This window comes from Lutjanus erythropterus, chromosome 15 (assembly GCF_056507025.1).
Source record: "Lutjanus erythropterus isolate fLutEry1 chromosome 15, fLutEry1.hap2, whole genome shotgun sequence".
Classification (NCBI taxonomy): Eukaryota; Metazoa; Chordata; class Actinopteri; order Lutjaniformes; family Lutjanidae; genus Lutjanus; species Lutjanus erythropterus.
Window position 1 is genome coordinate 34,874,104 of NC_139331.1, and position 20,321 is coordinate 34,894,424.

Sequence of the window (20,321 nt, forward strand, 5' to 3'; positions counted from 1 at the left end):
CCATACATTCATACATACATACATATGACCATACATTCATACATACATACATACATACATATGACCATACATTCATACATACATACATACATACATACATACATACATATGACCATACATTCATACATACATACATACATATGACCATACATTCATACATACATACATACATATGACCATACATTCATACATACATACATACATACATACATACATATGACCATACATTCATACATACATACATACATACATACATACATACATATGACCATACATTCATACATACATACATACATACATACATACATATGACCATACATTCATACATACATACATACATACATATGACCATACATTCATACATACATACATACATATGACCATACATTCATACATACATACATACATACATATGACCATACCTTCATACATACATACATACATACATACATATGACCATACATTCATACATACATACATACATATGACCATACCTTCATACATACATACATACATATGACCATACAGTCATACATACATACATACATACATACATACATATGACCATACATTCATACATACATACATACATACATATGACCATACATTCATACATACATACATACATATGACCATACATTCATTCATACATACATACATACATATGACCATACATTCATACATTCATACATACATATGACCATACATTCATACATACATACATACATACATACATATGACCATACATTCATACATACATACATACATACATACATATGACCATACATTCATACATACATACATACATACATATGACCATACATTCATACATACATACATACATACATATGACCATACATTCATACATACATACATACATATGACCATACATTCATTCATACATACATACATACATATGACCATACATTCATACATACATACATACATATGACCATACATTCATACATACATACATACATATGACCATACATTCATACATACATACATACATACATATGACCATACATTCATACATACATACATACATATGACCATACATTCATTCATACATACATACATACATATGACCATACATTCATACATACATACATACATACATACATACATACATACATACATATGACCATACATTCATTCATACATACATACATACATACATATGACCATACATTCATACATACATACATACATACATATGACCATACATTCATACATACATACATACATACATACATATGACCATACATTCATACATACATACATACATATGACCATACATTCATACATACATACATACATATGACCATACATTCATACATACATACATACATATGACCATACATATGACCATACATATGACCATACATACATACATACATACATACATACATACATATGACCATACATTCATACATACATATATACATACATATGACCATACATTCATACATACATACATACATACATATGACCATACATTCATACATACATACATACATACATATGACCATACATTCATACATACATACATACATACATATGACCATACATTCATACATACATACATACATACATACATACATACATATGACCATACATTCATACATACATACATACATACATATGACCATACATTCATACATACATACATACATACATACATACATACATACATACATACATATGACCATACATTCATACATACATACATACATACATACATACATACATACATACATATGACCATACAGTCATACATACATACATACATACATACATATGACCATACATTCATACATACATACATACATACATACATACATACATACATATGACCATACATTCATACATACATACATACATACATACATAAGACCATACATTCATACATACATACATATGACCATACATTCATACATACATACATACATACATATGACCATACATTCATACATACATACATACATACATATGACCATACCTTCATACATACATACATACATACATATGACCATACATTCATACATACATACATACATATGACCATACCTTCATACATACATACATACATACATACATATGACCATACATTCATACATACATACATACATACATATGACCATACATTCATACATACATACATACATACATATGACCATACATTCATACATACATACATACATATGACCATACATTCATTCATACATACATACATACATATGACCATACATTCATAAATTCATACATACATATGACCATACATTCATACATACATACATACATACATATGACCATACATTCATACATACATACATACATACATACATACATATGACCATACATTCATACATACATACATACATATGACCATACATTCATACATACATACATACATACATATGACCATACATTCATACATACATACATACATACATACATATGACCATACATTCATACATACATACATACATATGACCATACATTTATTCATACATACATACATACATATGACCATACATTCATACATACATACATACATATGACCATACATTCATACATACATACATACATATGACCATACATTCATACATACATACATATGACCATACATTCATACATACATACATACATACATATGACCATACATTCATACATACATACATACATACATATGACCATACATTCATACATACATACATATGACCATACATTCATACATACATACATACATATGACCATACATTCATACATACATATGACCATACATTCATACATACATACATATGACCATACATATGACCATACATATGACCATACATACATACATACATACATACATACATGAACCTTTTCTTGACATTGTCATAATCCTGAGAATAAATTAAGTTAAACAACAGACAAAACTGTGACTTATAATTTCCTAGTTTGAGGTATTTCCTGTTGAAACGGCGTGTTAGCTGGGACTTAATGTTGGCAGACGTGGTTCAGAAAAGTTGGAAAGTTCAAAGTAAATGGATTCCAACCCTCGTGATGTAACCGTGGAGTTTGTTTTCATCAGCGCACCAGGCTGCCACTCTGAATCCAATGACATGAGACCTAAAATCTGCATGTTTCCAGGATGTGAAATGTAATGAAATTTTAAATTAATGTAATAAAAGTGCTGCACATTGCACACTCAGGTTAAAGGGATCACCAGGAGCGCAGGTGTAGGAAGCTAAGCAATGTCCTGCTGTGGACAGCGTCCGCAGCAAAATGTATTTTAAACACTGAAAAAGGGTCTGCCTATAAAAATCAATATCAGTTTATCAAGTGTAAGCTATATTTACAATATTTTTACCACTTTACCTTGCTGCCAGACAGACTTTTCTGATAGGAAACTAAAGTTATATGGGTCAAACACTCTCCAAGGTCACCAGACACCTCTGGCAAAATCAGTAACTTTACCTTGCAGAACATGACAGTTGTCTTTGAAAGGTAATGATATAATATAATATAAGAAGGTAATGACTTTATCTGAAGTGGTGCTCAGAGAAAAGTGGCTGCTGAAATTCCTGGGCTCGGACCCAAGGTTGGGAACCAGTGCCTTCACCTGTGAGGTAATACACCGACTACGGATGATTATCTCATAGAGCCCGACTTCAAATAATCTGAACTATCCCTTTAATCCTTCCAATTTAAAATCAGTCCACTGTTGTAAACATAAGAAAAAATGTGTGTGTGCATGTTCTCTGCATTAAAACACATGTTTGTTCATGTATGTGCTCAATGCGATCAATCAGATGATCAATGCAGTGCACCGGAGAGACTGGCTCTTCATTATCTCTGCAGCTGTATGAATTAATCATGTGTTTGTAGTGTGTGTTGGTCGATAAAAGTATGCAGGACCAGAGACCCAGCTGTCCTCAGGGGGGGTTTTGTGGAAGCAGAGCGCCCGACACAGAGACGCCCCGCTGGGCTTACTGCTGCTGTCTCCGTCCTCAGCCTGCAGCTGTGCACACAAAGCCCTTGATCATCAATAGCTGCTGCAGCAGCAGATACGACCGGAGGACGACTGAAACCTGCGGCTCCACGGGTGGAAGGAAACTTTGAATGTAAAGGAGGAGCACGTGAAGTGTGAGATGAGAACGAGCTCTCTACTCCCTCAAACACAAAAAGAGACGAGACGATGTTCTCGGTACAACTCACTTTAATGGTCTAAATGCTGTTTCTTAATTCTTCAGAGCTTACTTGAATACACTGAACCTACTTTTCTTGGGCTTAAATTAATTGCAATTAAAGATACAAAGTCTAAAAAGCATTGGAATAAACCTTTAAAATAAGAACCATGCTGAGGCAAAACTGTTTTCAGATCAGTTGGGTCCCAAAGTTCACTGTCTGTCCAATCACGTAAGTCCACCTCCAGCAGTCACCTCACCTGTATGAACAGAGGCATGTGAGGCTCCTCCATCGACTGGATGGCCGACTCCACCAGCGTCACCGCCGCCTCCAGGTCGTCGCCGTGACGACGCATGAGGGATCGAAGGTGTTTGAGTTTGTCATCCTGTTGTTTGGTGATGATTCCCACCAGCTCCTGCTTCCGCTCCTCCAGAACGTCCACCAGGCCGTCAAAGTGGTTGGCCAGCTGTTCTCTCTGTCGCTGACCGTTCTCCTAAGAACAGACAGAACATTACTCACCTCAGCAAAGGCAACCGATCACAAAACACTTTTTTTTTTTACAAAACAGAAGAAACTTTATTGTTTGACGATCTTTGTTTGTAGTTGGATCACATGTTCTAAGACAAAGGACTCAATTTCTTATTTTCATCCAAAGAACTCTTTTTGGAAGAAAGAGTTCCTCAAGGATTGTTAAGGAACTATTTTGTCAATGGATCTTTTGGACAGGAAATATACAACCTAAAAGGGTTCTCCCACCTAGATCTAGAACCCACCTCCAGGTGGGTTCTACTCACCTCCAGGTGACCCCTTGGAGGACAAAAGAGTTCTCAGTAGAACCCCCAGGGTGGATTCTAGTTGAAACCCTTGGAATACAAAAGAGTTCTTGTTAGAAAATCTTGGGTGAGTTCTGGGTAAAACCCTTGGAGTATAAAAGGGTTCTTGATGGAACCTCTTCTAAATTAAACCCATGGAATATAAACAGGTTATATAAAAGGGTTCTCAGAAGAACCCCTGGGTGGGTGCTAGCTGAAACCCTGGGAATATAGAAAGGTTCTTGGTGGAACCACTGTGTGGGTTCTAGATAATACCCTTGGAATATAAAAGGGTTCTTGGTAGAACCTCTGGGTGGATTATAAAAGAGTTCTCTGTAGAATCCCCTGGGTGAATTCTAGATAAAAACCCTTGGACTATAAACATGTTCTCAGTGGAACCTCTGGGTGGGTTCTAGATAAAACCTGTGGAATTTAAAAGGGTTATACAATGGGGGTTCTCGGTAGAACCCCCTGGGTAGGTGCTAGTTAAAATCATGGGAATATATAAATGTTCTCAGTGAAACCCCTGGGTGAGTTCCACATAAAACGCTTGGAATATAAAAGGGTTCTCAGTGGAACCTCTGGGTGGGTTCTAGATAAAACTCTTGGAATATGAGAAGGGTCCCTGCTACCTGAAACCCTTGGAACAGAGAGGGTCTGGGTGGAACTGTCACACCACAGAAGCGTTCTCTCTAGAACCCTTATACTGTGGCTCTGTGTGGACCCTTTCACAGATGGTTATAGTTATAACCCTTTATGCTGGGTTCTAGGTAGAACTCTGGGAAAGGGTTCCAAGTGGAACATTTAAAAAGGTTCTACCAGGAACCAAACAGGGTTCTACTATGGAACCCTCCATGGTTCTAGTTAGCAGCTTTATTTCTCAGAGCGTGTGTCTCACCTCTGTAGAACGGCAGATATCTTCCATCTGAGAGATGACGGCCTGGATGTGGTCGTTACTGGCGACCAGGTTTGCGATGCCGTCGCTCAGCTCCGTCTGCAAACATTCATGACATCACTGAAGGTTAAAACACCAACATTCCTCCGAAAATCATTGAAGCTTAAAGGACCAGTGTGTGAAGGATTTAGTGACATCTGGTGGTCAGATTGTAGATTGCAAACACCTCACCCTCCCCTTCTAAACGTGGAGGAGAACCCATGATGGCACCAAAACCTGTGAAAATTGTCAAGGGCCCTCTCTTGACACTGATCAATATTTTATGACATTTTATGGAACAAACAACTTATTGATTAGTGGGGAAAATTATTGGCAGATTGATCACTGGTTCTGGTTATTAAAAAGACACATTTAGAGGAGTGTGCAGTGTTGGTGGAGGAATGCACTCCGAGTACTTTCTGGTTAGTAAGCCTGTCACCACCTAAAGCACAACATGAGTCATCAGCATGAATCTTTGGAGTATTAAATGACATCATGCACATTTTTATAGCCGGTTACAGTCTGTACAGTTCTGTCACTTAAAGTGTTATTAGTAGTAGAACAAATGTTCTCACCTCTATAAATCACAGACTTTTGTTTTTAACCTTTGCATAAAGACAGAGGATCAACATCTTTCGTCACCCTCATCTAAATTTCAGATGAGTGAATCAGAGACAGAGTGAGAGATGGAGCGGCCGGCGCTGAAATGTCAACAAAGCCAACTGCTCAATAACATGGCGGATGCTGCCGCTGCCATCTGCATGACAACACTGCTGCTGCACTTTGTCTTTGTGTGACTTTGTGTGTCCACACGTGTCCAAATGAGTTAATAAAGTGTTTTTTATGTGATATATTCTGCAAAACAATGTATGTTATCACTGACCTTAAGATGGATAGATAATCAGGTGCAGTGATGGAAAGTAACTATATTTACTCAAGTACTACTAATACTAATACTTAAAGGACTAGTGTGTAGGATTTAGTGGCACTTAGCTGTGAGTTTGTACATTGGAACCAACTGAATACTGGAACCAACTGAATACTGCTCACCCTCCCCTTCCAAGTGTGTAGGAGAACTTACATTGGCTGCAAAATTCTCAAAAAACCTGAAAGCCTGTATCTCTGATTTTTTGGAGAACTGTCCCTTTACCAGCCAGGTGTGTTCAGGTGTGTCCCGATTTCAGTGGTTGCATATAGTATTAACTTATATAGATTATGCATTTTCATCGTGTGGTACGTCAGTGTTCACCGCGGTTTGTAGATTGGAAAGTAATACTGGGATCGACACAGAAAAGGAAAGAGAGAAAGAGGAACACTTAAAAATAGAAACACATAAAGGCTGTCACCTCTTATAAGAGGTCGCCCACCCACATGCACATGTTCTGTTTTTTGAGAAATATTTAGACTATTGTATTCACTCTTTGACCTTTAGAGATGCTTCAGCTTTAGTTGGAAGCTCTGCTGCTCAGAAAGCTGCCAGCTCACTTCCAACACACAGAACCGACTACCTACTGCATGTCTCTGAATCATCTGGTTTTGTTTTGTTTCTTTGTCTGGCAGTGATGTAAAGTGAAGTGAAGTGCAGTGATGTGAAGTGAAGTACTGTGCAATAAAGTGCAGTGAAGTGAGGTGAAGTGGAGTTCAGTCAGGTTAAGTGCAGTGAAGTAAAGTGAAGTGCAGTGAGGTGCAGAAGTGCAGTGAAGTGCAATAAGGTGAAGTGAAGTGAGATGCAGTGCAGTGAAGTGCAGTGATGTAAAGTGAAGTGAGCCGCAGTTAATTGCAGTGCAGTACAGTGAACTTATGTGAAGTGAAGTGAACTTCGGTGAAGTGAAGTACAATAAGGTGCAGTGAAGTAAAGTGAAGTGAGGTGCAGAAGTGCAGTGAAGTGAAATAAGATGAAGTGAAGTGAAGCTGACTTGACTGGAGTGATGTTAAACCTGCAGTGCAGAGCTTTTATCTCCCCCTTCAGACAGTGAGAGTAATTGGGGACATGCCAGCATCAATAGAAGGAACTGATAAGCTTGGAGGCATACAATTCTAATGGATCACATCATTTCAAACCTGATTCCCATCCTTAGATGACTGGTTAGAAAATGACACCTTGTTATAACAAATGCAAAGTTGCTAACTTTGGTTTGTTACCTTCTGCCTCATATAAACGCTGCTTAGCGGTGCAACATCACAGTCTTTGTGTTTCCCGAACACTTTGCACATGGAGCAGGTCGGCGTCTGACAGGACAGGCAGTAGATATTGATCTTCTCCTCGTCGTGGTCTTCACACATCAGCTGCTGCTGCTCCGGCTTCATGTCCACAAGTCTGGAAGAGACAAGTAGTAGTGAAATGTTTGTTTTGGAATCCAAAGTTTAATTCAGAATTAAAAATATAATCTGAAGAATCTATAAAGTTCAAGTGAAGTGTAGTCAAACACAGAAGTTCATCCAGGGTTTTACTTACCAAATAATCAAATAGTAGTATATTTATTCTTTGCGCAAATAATGCTACTAGCCATCATTTTAATGCACTTATGTGATTAAAATGCCTTTGAAGGAAGACTTGGCCAATTTATAATGTGATTTTCATGCTTTAGTGGCGTAGTGTCCATAAGACTTGGCAACTTTGTCTGTATTGTTTAACCAGCTTAGTTTATTTCTGTTAATGCTGACGTGTATTGACGTCAGTGGATGATGGAAGAACTCAGAAGATCTTGGCTGAGATGACGGTTGTTTCTTTGCCAACTGGGAATCAAGAGTTTGTCACTGCTGATAATAGCTCCATCAGCTCCCCATAGAAATAATCCAAAGGACATAATGAGTGTATATGTTCTATATCGCAGTGATTTTCAAACTTTTTCAGCCCAAAGCACACCAAAGTCCAAGCCAAAATCTCAACACACACTTAATGATATCCATGCAAAATAGGTTTTATAATCAACATAACCAACGTGGCAGTGATTACAAGCCAATCACCAGCAGAGTTCCTGAACTGCAGGTGGGGAAAAAAAATCAGTCAATTAGGGTCAAACCATGTGGCCACTGTGCAAACAGGAAAAACATGGTTTGCTTAACAGAAGGTTTTTAAAAGAAATTTTTCGGGTATAGAATTTGCTGCTGTATTGGGAAGTGAGTGCATACAAAGTGCAGATATAGTAAATTAAATATTGATTCACAACTTTTTGTAGAGTTGTACTTTTTGTATAGTTTACTCATGGAACACCAGTGTGCCTCTTAACATTTGAGAGATGCTGCTCTATGGTTTTACGCCAAACTCCCATCAGATTTGTCACTGCCATTGTACAATGTACAGGCTTGGGGAGTAACAGATTACATCTGGGTACAAAAAAGTAACTGTATTCCATTATAGTTACAGTTTAGATTACAGATACATTTAGTAAAAATGAGGATAATTCGTAGGATCACATTTAAATAAAGAACGATATACCACCATGCACAGCACACACACAGCTGCCAATTCATTATCATGGCCTACATTATCCTGCAGCCATCTATATAATAATTTTTCTTTTTACTCCAAGTTTTGCATTACGGACAGCGATGGATGGATGAAGGTTCAAGGCAAGGTAGCATCCCAGTTTTATGCATACTGCATGCACCAGTTTGCACTTTACTTTGTAAGGGCTGCTGCAAAGTGTACTAAAAGTAAAAAGAAAATATATGTGATTTAGTCCAAGTAGGCAGTTGGGACAGAAGTGGCACTGGACCGTCCTAAAAAGCAACGCCCTATTTAACGGAAGTCAACATTTATGCAATGCATTGTCCTTTGCATTGTCTCTCACAGAAATGATGATTAAGTAATGAGAAAATTTTTCCACACATAAAAAGAAAAAATGATGAGATGCTACAAGTTAGAAAACATTTGTGAACCCCCCTGTGAACAATCACGCCTGTTTTAGCCCACACAGATAATGAGGGGAGTCCTGTCCTTCTGTCTCTAATGAATGCCAACATCTCTCTTCTTTACCAGTGACTCACTGAGCCGCTATTTTAGAGTGAAAGTGACTAATCTACACTGAGGACGACTTAAATATCACTGTAGAGTTATAGTACGTGTCTACGCTTATAAAACAGACACAGATGGACTGAAGAGGCTTCCATATGGAACATTTCACTTTTTCTGCAAATTTATAAACAGCAGTAGAGTTCAGAGAACAAATTGTATTTTAAAGCATGCTGCAAACAGTTTAATGCATGCTAGGATTTTTTTTCATCTACAACAGCCAAGCCTCTTTGGATGATATACAATCGAGAAATTAAAGATTTGGACAGGAAGCCAATAAGATCACATCACTGCCACGTTTTTGACAAACTAAATATGTTAAGTTTTGATCATTTCATTAACTTTGCCAATTTTAAACTCATCCATAAATGCTTACAGAATGAGGCTCCTCAGGTCACTGTCTAACTTGCAGTATACCTCTACAGTATTTAAGAAGACCGGATGCAAACATATAAATGGACATAATCAGCAGGTCACACTGCTAATAGCAAAAATACTCACATACTTTTTTCTTTTTACCTTTAGTTTGTACTGCAGCCGCCCTGCATTCAGCAGTACAAAGTATGTACTGTTGCATGCTGTATACACACCATTGGGACACTGTGCTTCCCTATTCTTCAACTATTCTTCAATCTTGAACTTTGACCCTCTTGGACATACACCCATCTCAAAGGATTGTGGGTCAGAATATCCAGAAGACCATGCTGGCTTGCACACTGCAAAAGGATATCCTGGTATTTTTGGCACACTTCATGTACTGGGACATACTAAATCTTCTTCTGGCACACTAAGCAGTATGGTAGTATGGGTATTGGAAAGCACAGACTGTCAAGTTATTTTTTTACTCAAACAAAATACAATTTTCCCCCTTAATTTTGTGTCTGACCAAAATGAGAGCATCAGTAGTTACCTGCCACGTCATCACAACACTTTAAATCTTTTCAAATGATCTGTAAAAACTCAGTCATTCTATATTTTATTTTGTCGCTGACATTCTGCTCCTGTCCAGTATGTTTTCCATGCACACACGTTTATGTTTATCACTTGACGTCAACAACCAGCGCATCAAAATGCAAATATACATATATATAAAATGGAATTCATCACCTGGAGGGGAAAACACAAAATTAAGAGGCTGCACACGAAAAATGGCCACAAATATTTCACTGAGTTCAGCAGCTGTCGGGACTGATGCTCGATTTCACCTCTTGATCTACAAACAAAAGCAACAAAATTTGTTGGTTAATGATGCTGAGCTACACGTCATTCAACACCCAACAACTCCATCTGTCACACCATCACACCTTATACTGTATATTACTGATGAATGCTTTTATACCCTCAATACTTGTACTTTATACTTTATATTGCCTATTTTTTTAATCTTTTTTGTCTATTTATTCTTTGTAAATATGTATTGAGGATGACACATTACAGTTTGTTGTGCTTTCACGATGACAATAAAGTTCTTTAATCTTGTTGTAGCTTTAGATTTTTGTTTTTATTTAAATTTCTTCAGGCTTTTGTTGTGCCTTTACATGATAGGACAGCTGTAGAGAAGACAGGAAAGGAGGGAGAGAGTGACGTGATGACGTGCAGCAAAGGACCACAGGCTGGAATCAAACCCACAGAGAGGAAAGGAAAAGTTCAAAATAAGAACTCGACTATAGCCACTTTCTGCTCCCGAGAAATAGCCTTTGTTTTGTCTCAGCCCAAGACCAACCGAAGACCTTAAAATGTTTCTGTCTCACTCCACTGATCTTAAATTTGTCTTTTGTTTTGTGCTTTTTTTCCGTCTCTCTTAAAGGTTTAGGAGAAACAGATGAGACTTCATTGAGCTCAGAATAAGAATCTCAGAGGACTAACAGTTTCAGCACATGAAGCTCCACCAACAGCACCCCTTGTTTTTACAATAAATAAAAACCTGTCATAGTGAATAATAACGAGTGAAAACTCAGAAGAAAATGAACAGTTAGTTATTATTCAAACGCAAACAACAATTAATTTAAAAAAGGCTCAGAAAATTATCCATTCATGATGTTTCCCCCTTTAAAACAACTGTATATCATTAATATATAATTTAAAAATGACTACTGTGAACTTTTCTGAACTCAGTAGTGTCAAAGACAGGCTGTAAACTGTACTGGAATACAACACTGCCCTCTATTGGTTGTTCCACATATTACAATAACATGCAGTCAGATTCTATATTAAGACTTTTTCTTGCTAAAGCTGATGATGTGACATAAATACTGAGAACATCTGGGGAAAAAGAAAAAAATACAGATTTTTTATGGCTGAATGTTCAAGTGATATCATTTTAAATGATCATCAGAAGTAGCATCTATTTTTTTTAATGTTCTTAAGTCTTAATCTAATGTTGTTTAAATCTTGAAACCACAACATAGTCAGATATAAATCATTTATTAAATGTTTATAAAGTGCTTACGAATGATAAATAGGGGCAACACAAAAGTTCCAAAAAAAAAAAAAAACTTGTATAATCACAGGACGGTCATGTCAGACCTTAAAACAAACAAACTCCTGGAGAGCCTCTCTAGGCCACAACGCCCAGTAGAAGATTCTTACTGGCGGCTTTCAGCCAGTTCTTAACTCTTTACTGCATCAATATCAAGGTTCTAAATCATGTTTGATGTTAATATCTGGGTTCTTGACCATTCTGACTGCTTATTTCTTAACCATTATCTAGTGTTAATTTATGGGTTCTTGCATTTTCAGCGCTTATATCTCTGTATTTTGGAGTATTTTTTTGTAATTTTTGATACATAGGGGGGTGTTTAAAATAAAGTATTACCCCTTTTTCTTAACATTTATTTCTTACTACACACACAGACTTGTGTTGTTATATGTGGAGTCCCGTCATTGACATAATGCATTTCCTTGCTCGTTACTGTCACCTTAACCCTCACCGAAACTTAATTCTAACCCTAAAACCTCTAAAACCAACTCTGAACCCTCAAACAACTTTAACTTGTAGGATCAAGTGTTTTGGTCCCCACAAAGCTGGTCGGACCTCGTGAGTCATGTTGTTTCTCAGTTTTTGGACCCCACAAATGTAGTTATACAGGTCAGCACCCACACACACTCACTCACCTGGAGGACTCCTGCTGTCTGTAAAGGTCTATGATGTTCTCCACCAGTAGGTTCCTCTGCAGACCGTAGACTCCATGGCGGTCCAGCACTACCTCATGGCGGCACGACGGACAGCGAAACCGACTGCCACTGACAGCCGTGCTGGAGGAGCTGCGGGACTGCCACAGAGGGTTCGCTGACTGCAGACAGAGACGAGGGACATTAACTGAAGTCTCATTCAGATTTATTATCTAATACCAGAGAAAGGATCGAATCGTTTTGCGAGTCTCAAGTCTTTGGACTAAAGTTCCAAGTCCTGACCTTTGAGTTTCAAGTCCTAAACAATTCAAGACAGTTTCCAGCCACACTGATTTATAAAGTTAACATTAGATGAGCATTAGCTCAGTAACTATGTTAAATCTTGCAAATACCATTTTTTTCTTATAACTACCACTTTTTATCTCATAAGTTCGACTTTTTGCCTCATAATTTTGACTTTTTTAGTTCATAATTGACTTTTTATGTCAGAATTTCTACTATTTTTTACTGAACTATCCTGGTCATTTGAAATAAATTAAAAATACTATGCCAGTTTGAAATTTCTTGGCGTGAAACTGATCAGATAACGCCATGACCCTGTAAAACAGACCCAGTCTGACCTGGAAGATGTCGCTGGCACACTTGCGGCAGAGGTTGTGCTGGCAGGGCAGGATGACGACGGGTTTGGAGAACATCTCCAGGCAGACGGGGCAGATCAGCTGCTTCTCCAGGTTCTCCATCGTGGCTCCTCTGCCGGCGCCGGGCCCCGAGCTGCCCGCCGATGGAGGCTTGAAGCCGAGAGCAAAGTTCATCAGCTCCAGGGACGGCGAGGGAAATATCAGAGAAGACAGAACAATAACGAGCAGAGAAACACAAAGTGGAGGGTCTTCTAGCTCTTTTCTCTTGAATTCAATCAGTCTTGACTTTTTCTACTCTTAAAAAGTTGTTGTTGCTGCCGTTTTTAGTCATATTTTCTCTCCGTCTTCTGTTCTAGCTCTTACAGTCTCTTCCCCCTCAGCTGTCCATCCCTTTACCCCTCTGTCAGTTTGTCTAACCCCCATGTAAAGACCCTCCCCGGCCCCCCCGTCTCAGTCCCACAGCAGCCGGACTGTTGACTGTTGGTATTTTTAGCTCCTCGGTTTGTTCTGTCTTGGGTTACTGTCTAAACTGCGTTCCACAGCCGGACCACTGCGGAGAGTCCGGGCGGGGCAGAGGATCATGACAGCGATCAGCACCAGGGTTCACATGATAATGTTTTTATGAACACTGATACTAAAGAGGGGATCATGGCGCCATAATGCAACCTCTGGCCGCCATGTTTGTGGTCATTAGCACTTCAGAATAAACAGCTACCCCCATTTCTCTACTTAGACTTCTGTTTGTCACAACAGTTTGTCAGAAACAAGGAAGTTTTCGATGAAAAACCTGTTTTGTTTAGATAGCTAGACCCTAGCTAACTTCTCACCAACTTCTCATCTGCTTTAGCCTGTCTGAACCATATTTGCTTGTTTCTAAGGGCTAACAAAGTCAAAAATCACTTGTTTAGGTAAAAGGAGCTTAAAGGGATAGTTTGGATTATTTTAAGGTTTAAGGTTTTGTATGAGGTTCTTAGTTACTTTGGATTAACCAAAGTCACACTTTACTGTCTCGCCTTAAAAAATATAATACAGTGGCATACTAACAGTCCTACAGAGATGCTAATGCCTGCTAATGTCACACCTCATCTTTCTCCTATGAGAAACATGATTAGCTGAATTAAGGAGGACAGGTAAGGCTCCGATTGGCCAACAGCTGCCACACCCCTGTCAAATCTCCGGTCTGCAAAGATACAAACTCTCCGTTTCAGAGTTTCAAACCAGCGCTGCAAGACAACGCTGCCAGAAAGAGAGCGCCATAATTGCAGCATAACAGCAGCCCTTTAATTTTAATTTTTAAAATAAAGAAAAATAATGAAATTAAATACAAAGATAAAAATAAATGTGTTTAAGTTTTTATCTAAATTAGATGGAATGAATGTTGGGTTTCAATCTTGTCATTTGAAAAATTAAAATCTATTTTTCAAAGACTGTGACAGGATTAATTAATTGAATAATCAAGAAAATAACCAACAGATTAATCGACAATGAAAATAATCATTAGTTTCAGCCCTAGATATATTATTAATAATATGGATTAGAATTCATAAAAATCCTAATCCTAAAATTCCTGGAGAAACACCAAAAAATAATCTTCTTGCAGAAACTTTCAACTTTGCACCAAATTTCCTTAAAATCAGTTTTTGCTGAGAAACAAACAGGATCAAACACATAACCTCAGCCACCCAGCTAATGAATGAATTAACAAATGAATGAATGGATTAATTATGTAATGCATTTTTTTTATATTTCAGGGCAGAAATAAGTGAAGCCATGTAATCCTATTAAAACATCTCATTCAAGAAGTCAGACTGAGGTCGACTGGATTACATAATAAATGTGTAATTAAACTGAATTGTATTCCACAGATTCCATCTGAAATAAAACATATGGACCTAATCCTCGTCGTGACCCAGTGACACTTTCTCCTGCTGTCCCCGCTCCTGCCCTCTGACCTCCGTCAGCTCCCTGATAATGAACAGGAAGTGGCGGTGAGGTCAGTTCCCGGCGACCAAACACACGAGGTATTTTGCTAATCAACAGAATGGAGTCGGCTAAGTAGAGTAAAGCTATTAATGAGATTACTGGACTATTTATAGGCTGTGGAGGGGAGGGCTGCTGCAGAGTAAGCTAAACATACCAACACTCACATATTCAGCTTCTTTTTACAGCTCGTCATCGTGCATCAGAGCCACAGAGACTGAAGCAGCTGTTCTGCTTATTTTTCTTTTGTCAACAATGAACTGATGCTTCTAATTATTACACAGCTATAAAATGTGTATCAGAGCTTGATGTATCACATTCCTCTGTGCCACAGAGCTCCAAAGTTGTCCAAAAATTATACTGTACATTATTGTACTTGTTGCAGTTCAGCAGTTTAATATCATTATGGTAAGTGTATTTTTTTTTTTAATAATTGAAGCATCATCAGCATCATACGGAGTTCAAAAGATCCAGACTGAAGCTGTTCTTCAATCAAAAAGATATTTCACAATCTCACAGAGCAAAATGAATATGATGATCTGCAATATTTGACAGAGTTGTTGATAAAATGGATGGCTCAGAATTAGTCTTGTTCTGCAAATTCAGTAACATTTTCTATGACGCCCATGTCTATAATGCATTATAAACATACTTATGTGTCATACTGTGCTTATAGCTATGTATAATAATAGTTAACCCTTTAATAGCACTGTAACTGCACAGTGGAAATAATGAGTAGAATAATGTAGTTTTTTAAAAAAAGGGCAGATTCTCCTTTTTGCATTGGTGTGATATTCTAAAGTCAAGTTTTTTTAGATTCAAGATTTATTATTTGCATTAATTTGGTTGAGTTATTTGTTTATTTTATCAAATTACTGTTATTTTTAGATTTCTATTTCTATTACATCAACAGTTTCAGTTTTTACCATGGAAATGTTTGAGGAATCAGTCCTTCAAGTTCCACCGATCATAGGAGTCTGCTACGCAAATGTCATACAAGAATGTTCGTCTTTTTTATTTTGTCATGGGTATCAGAAAGAGTACAGGGTTTGTTATTGTTGCTGAGATTTATCAACGCTCTGTGCTCTTTTATATTTTATAATTTTGTGGTGTTTTTGAGTTTGAGCTCCAAAATGATTTTGCTTTGTTGTGAAATACCCTCCAGGTGCACTTCTTCATTCACAAAAGCAAATTTTGTCAGAAATGTTGTAATCCTGAGCCTTTTTGGTCACGTTATTTAGAGGAATCACTACAGAATGTGGTTTTATTCTCCCTGGAAGAGAATGCTTTTCATTTCTAATGAATTATAAAAAAAGAACAACTTTTTTTGCCTAAAAACATGGCAACATGCATCAGAATTTTTTAGAAAAGCTGCAATGAAATCAGGCATTTTAGGCTGCAACAATCCCACAAACAGCCGGTGAAATCTTTGAAGGATTGCTTAATGCTTTATAACAATAATTAGACATTATGACGCCCATGCAGACATAAGCTACAACACATTTTCGTGGACAATATTTGGTGTATATGCTACACATTTTTACAATTGGAGAAGAATTTTAAGACTCACTTTAAGCCTACAAACAATGTGCTGCAGAGCTCCACTGTCATCCAAAAATAATTAAAAACACATGAGTGAGCCACACTGTTGCCCCAAATACTCACTAGAGCACCAAATGTGGATTAATCTGCTGAAAACAGCACCGGAAAATACACAATTTCCTCCAGTTTGAGTATCATTTGTTAAAAAACTGCAGTGTGCAGCTATTTTTGGAAATTACTGCAGCTTTTTAAAAAAATGAAACTATAAATTCTTCATATTTGTGAGCTGTTTTAAAAAGATTTTACACCTGAGGTTGTGACTGAGTGCCACACAGGAAAACACATGGCTGGTTTTGGTGTTTTCATTGTTGACAACATAAATATAGAATATACTTAATAAACGTTAATCTTTTTAGGCAAATGCAGTTAAAAAAAAAAAAAAAAAAAAAAAAAAAAAAAAAAGCCAATAACACAGTGCAAATACAAAACAAACTATAAGACAGAAAGTTATAAAATCCCCCTTTTTTATTTGGTTGAATTTCATCATAACTCATTTACAGATCGTCCACAGGGAACCACAACACTGAGTGACACACACCCCCCAAAAAACTTCATCTACATTAATAAAATGTCTTCGTCATTTTCTATTCTTCATCTTACGACCAATTTAATATTTTCTCGTCACTCTCAAAGAGACATACAGCAGTTTGGGGAGATTGTCCCACTGGTCAACGGACAACACAGAGACAAAATCGTCCATCTGTCCTGCATGCTAACGGTTTTAGCACACATTAGGCTAACGGGTTAGCACGGAGCAATCAAACCAGTAAAATGACTTTAGAGTCCGTGTTCATCATTTAAAACCCAAGCTGACCAACAATCCACCACCAACCCTTTTAGTATTATTAAATTCAAATCATGGTATTTCTATGTGACAAATTAAAAAAAAATTAAAAATGTATGTACACTGTTAAAACAGACATTAATTCATAAAACATGTCCATTAACAATTAGGAATTTTGTCGGTTATTTTTCTGCTTTATGAGTTATTTACAACAATTACAAAAATAATAAATAATATGTCTTCTTTCAGTGCTCTATGGCCTCATCGATTTTACACACAAGTGATTTAAGAAGATCTGAAGAGAGACACAAAAAAATAATTATTCCTGACATGTTATGGGACACTTGAAGTAGCAGGTTTTGGCTTCTGATGAGCTGAAATGACGACCTTCAAGTTCACAGACGGTTCCTCTGAGAAAAATGAGCCGACGTGTGATCCATCGAACAGACGGAGCCGAAATTAAGTGATGGAGATGTTCGTCTGAGCTGGTTTATAATTCACAAAATGAAATAAAGAGCGTGAGGCTGCTGGTCCTACGTGTAGGTCTATATTAGTGTATTGCAGTTCACCAGGTAATATTCAGGAGTTTAACTGTAGTATTTTGTCTTTGCTTTTCAACAGTGCATTTTAAGCCTCAGCCCGACACACAGACACTCTGGCATTTATTTATTGTGGGAGGAAAAACAAAGGAATTGGCCTTTAAACTTCACGCTGCCAACAGACAGGGAAAACACTGCAATTAAAAATTACCAAAAGAAAAAAGAAATCACCTACAAGCAACAGCACTCCGCACTAGACAGCAAGTTTCCACAGCACGTAAACCTATTGACATCCAAATGGCTGAAGTAAACAATCTGAAAGTATTTAAAAAACAACAACAAACTTGCGTTGTGTTTAAATGAGTCTGTTTTAAAGGAATAGTTTGGGAAATATGCTTTTTTTACTTTCTGGCCAGCCCTTTAGACAAGAAGATCGATACAACTCTCTTGTACGATAAATATGAAGATACAGGCAGCAGATGGTTAGCTTAGCTTAGCACAAAGACTGGATACAGAAGGAAACAGCTGGCCGAGATCTAAGGCTCAAAAAACAAACAAAAAATAACAAAAAGCTCTTAAAAAAATTACTTTAAAAGATGTCGATGACTGATGTGTAAAAGTGACATATTTCGAATTAGCCAATGTTAGCAAAGCTAACTAGCTATCTAACGAGCTAATATACAGACAGCTAGCCAATTAGCTAATATTTTGCTAACATTAGCTATCAGTTATAACTAGCTAGCCAACTGTTGACGTAGATTTGCTAGCTAGTGAGCTAGTGTTTTGCTACAGATCAAAATTCTAGCTAAGGATTGATGTATCCTGGTCGTGTCTAGAAAGTAGGGCTGCCCAGTTAATCACAATTACAGTATAATCACAATATGGCAAAGTGCGATAACCAAATCGCAGAACCAGAAGTAAATCACAATTTTTGTGAAAGGGAAAATGTGAGGAAACGGTGTATAGCGCTGCAGAGACGAAAGAAAGTGAATAAGTATATTTCCCAAAATGTCAAACTATTCCTTTAGTAGTGTTTAATCACCCTGTGACAGACAGATGTGGATGAACCGTTTTAAACTGTGGTTCTGTAGACATGAAAATGTTTCCATCTTGACTTAAGTTGCGTTTCAGACAGGTCAACAAATTAGAAATGCTGACTACAAGACATTAATAAATAACTAAAAACACGGTATGTGACTTGATGCTAAAGTGGCACAAATTAATAATCGTCAGGATCCAGAAGTAAAGTGTGTTCGATCGATCGAAGCACCTGTGTAGAAAGTGATTAAAGATGAAAACTTGAAGGGAAAGTTGCACTTAGCTTTGCACCAACCAACACTGTTCACATGGACAGTTTGTTCCTTCTGAGCTGGACCACATCGAGGCTGATGTCTGATTTTACATCAAACAGCAATGATGAATCAGAGCAGCTAATTAATCTGATTAAATTAAAACAGACGGGGAAAACTACAGAAGCCAAGATCATCTGTGCTTGCAGTTATATTTTAATGCTGTTACTGAAACCAAGTTTATTATTTAATTATCTCAAGAAAACAAGCTTTGTTATCTTGATAATTTTTCAAAAAAATTTTTTTTTTCTTTTAATCAGAGATAAGGAGAGCCAGGGCAGCATGGAAAGATGGCGTCTTGACAACTGTAACGACTGATTTAAGCTGATCAGTATCAATTACTGATCAGACAGTACTTCA

The 20,321-nt window shown here is 37.4% G+C and overlaps 1 protein-coding gene across 1 annotated transcript in view; it reads right to left on the reverse strand.

Annotated features, from left to right (window-relative positions):
• Positions 1–13,982, reverse strand: part of trim54 (tripartite motif containing 54) — a 33,563-nt gene extending 19,581 nt beyond the window's left edge. Inside the window, exons 1-5 of the mRNA XM_084737610.1 lie at positions 13,690–13,982; positions 13,052–13,230; positions 8,065–8,239; positions 5,887–5,982; positions 4,436–4,669 (exon numbers count right to left, since the gene is read on the reverse strand). Of these exons, the coding sequence (XP_084593736.1) occupies positions 4,436–4,669; positions 5,887–5,982; positions 8,065–8,239; positions 13,052–13,230; positions 13,690–13,881 (876 nt within the window). The 5' untranslated portion in view covers positions 13,882–13,982. The remainder of the gene's footprint in view (positions 1–4,435; positions 4,670–5,886; positions 5,983–8,064; positions 8,240–13,051; positions 13,231–13,689) is intronic.
• Between the last annotated feature and the right edge of the window lie 6,339 nt (positions 13,983–20,321).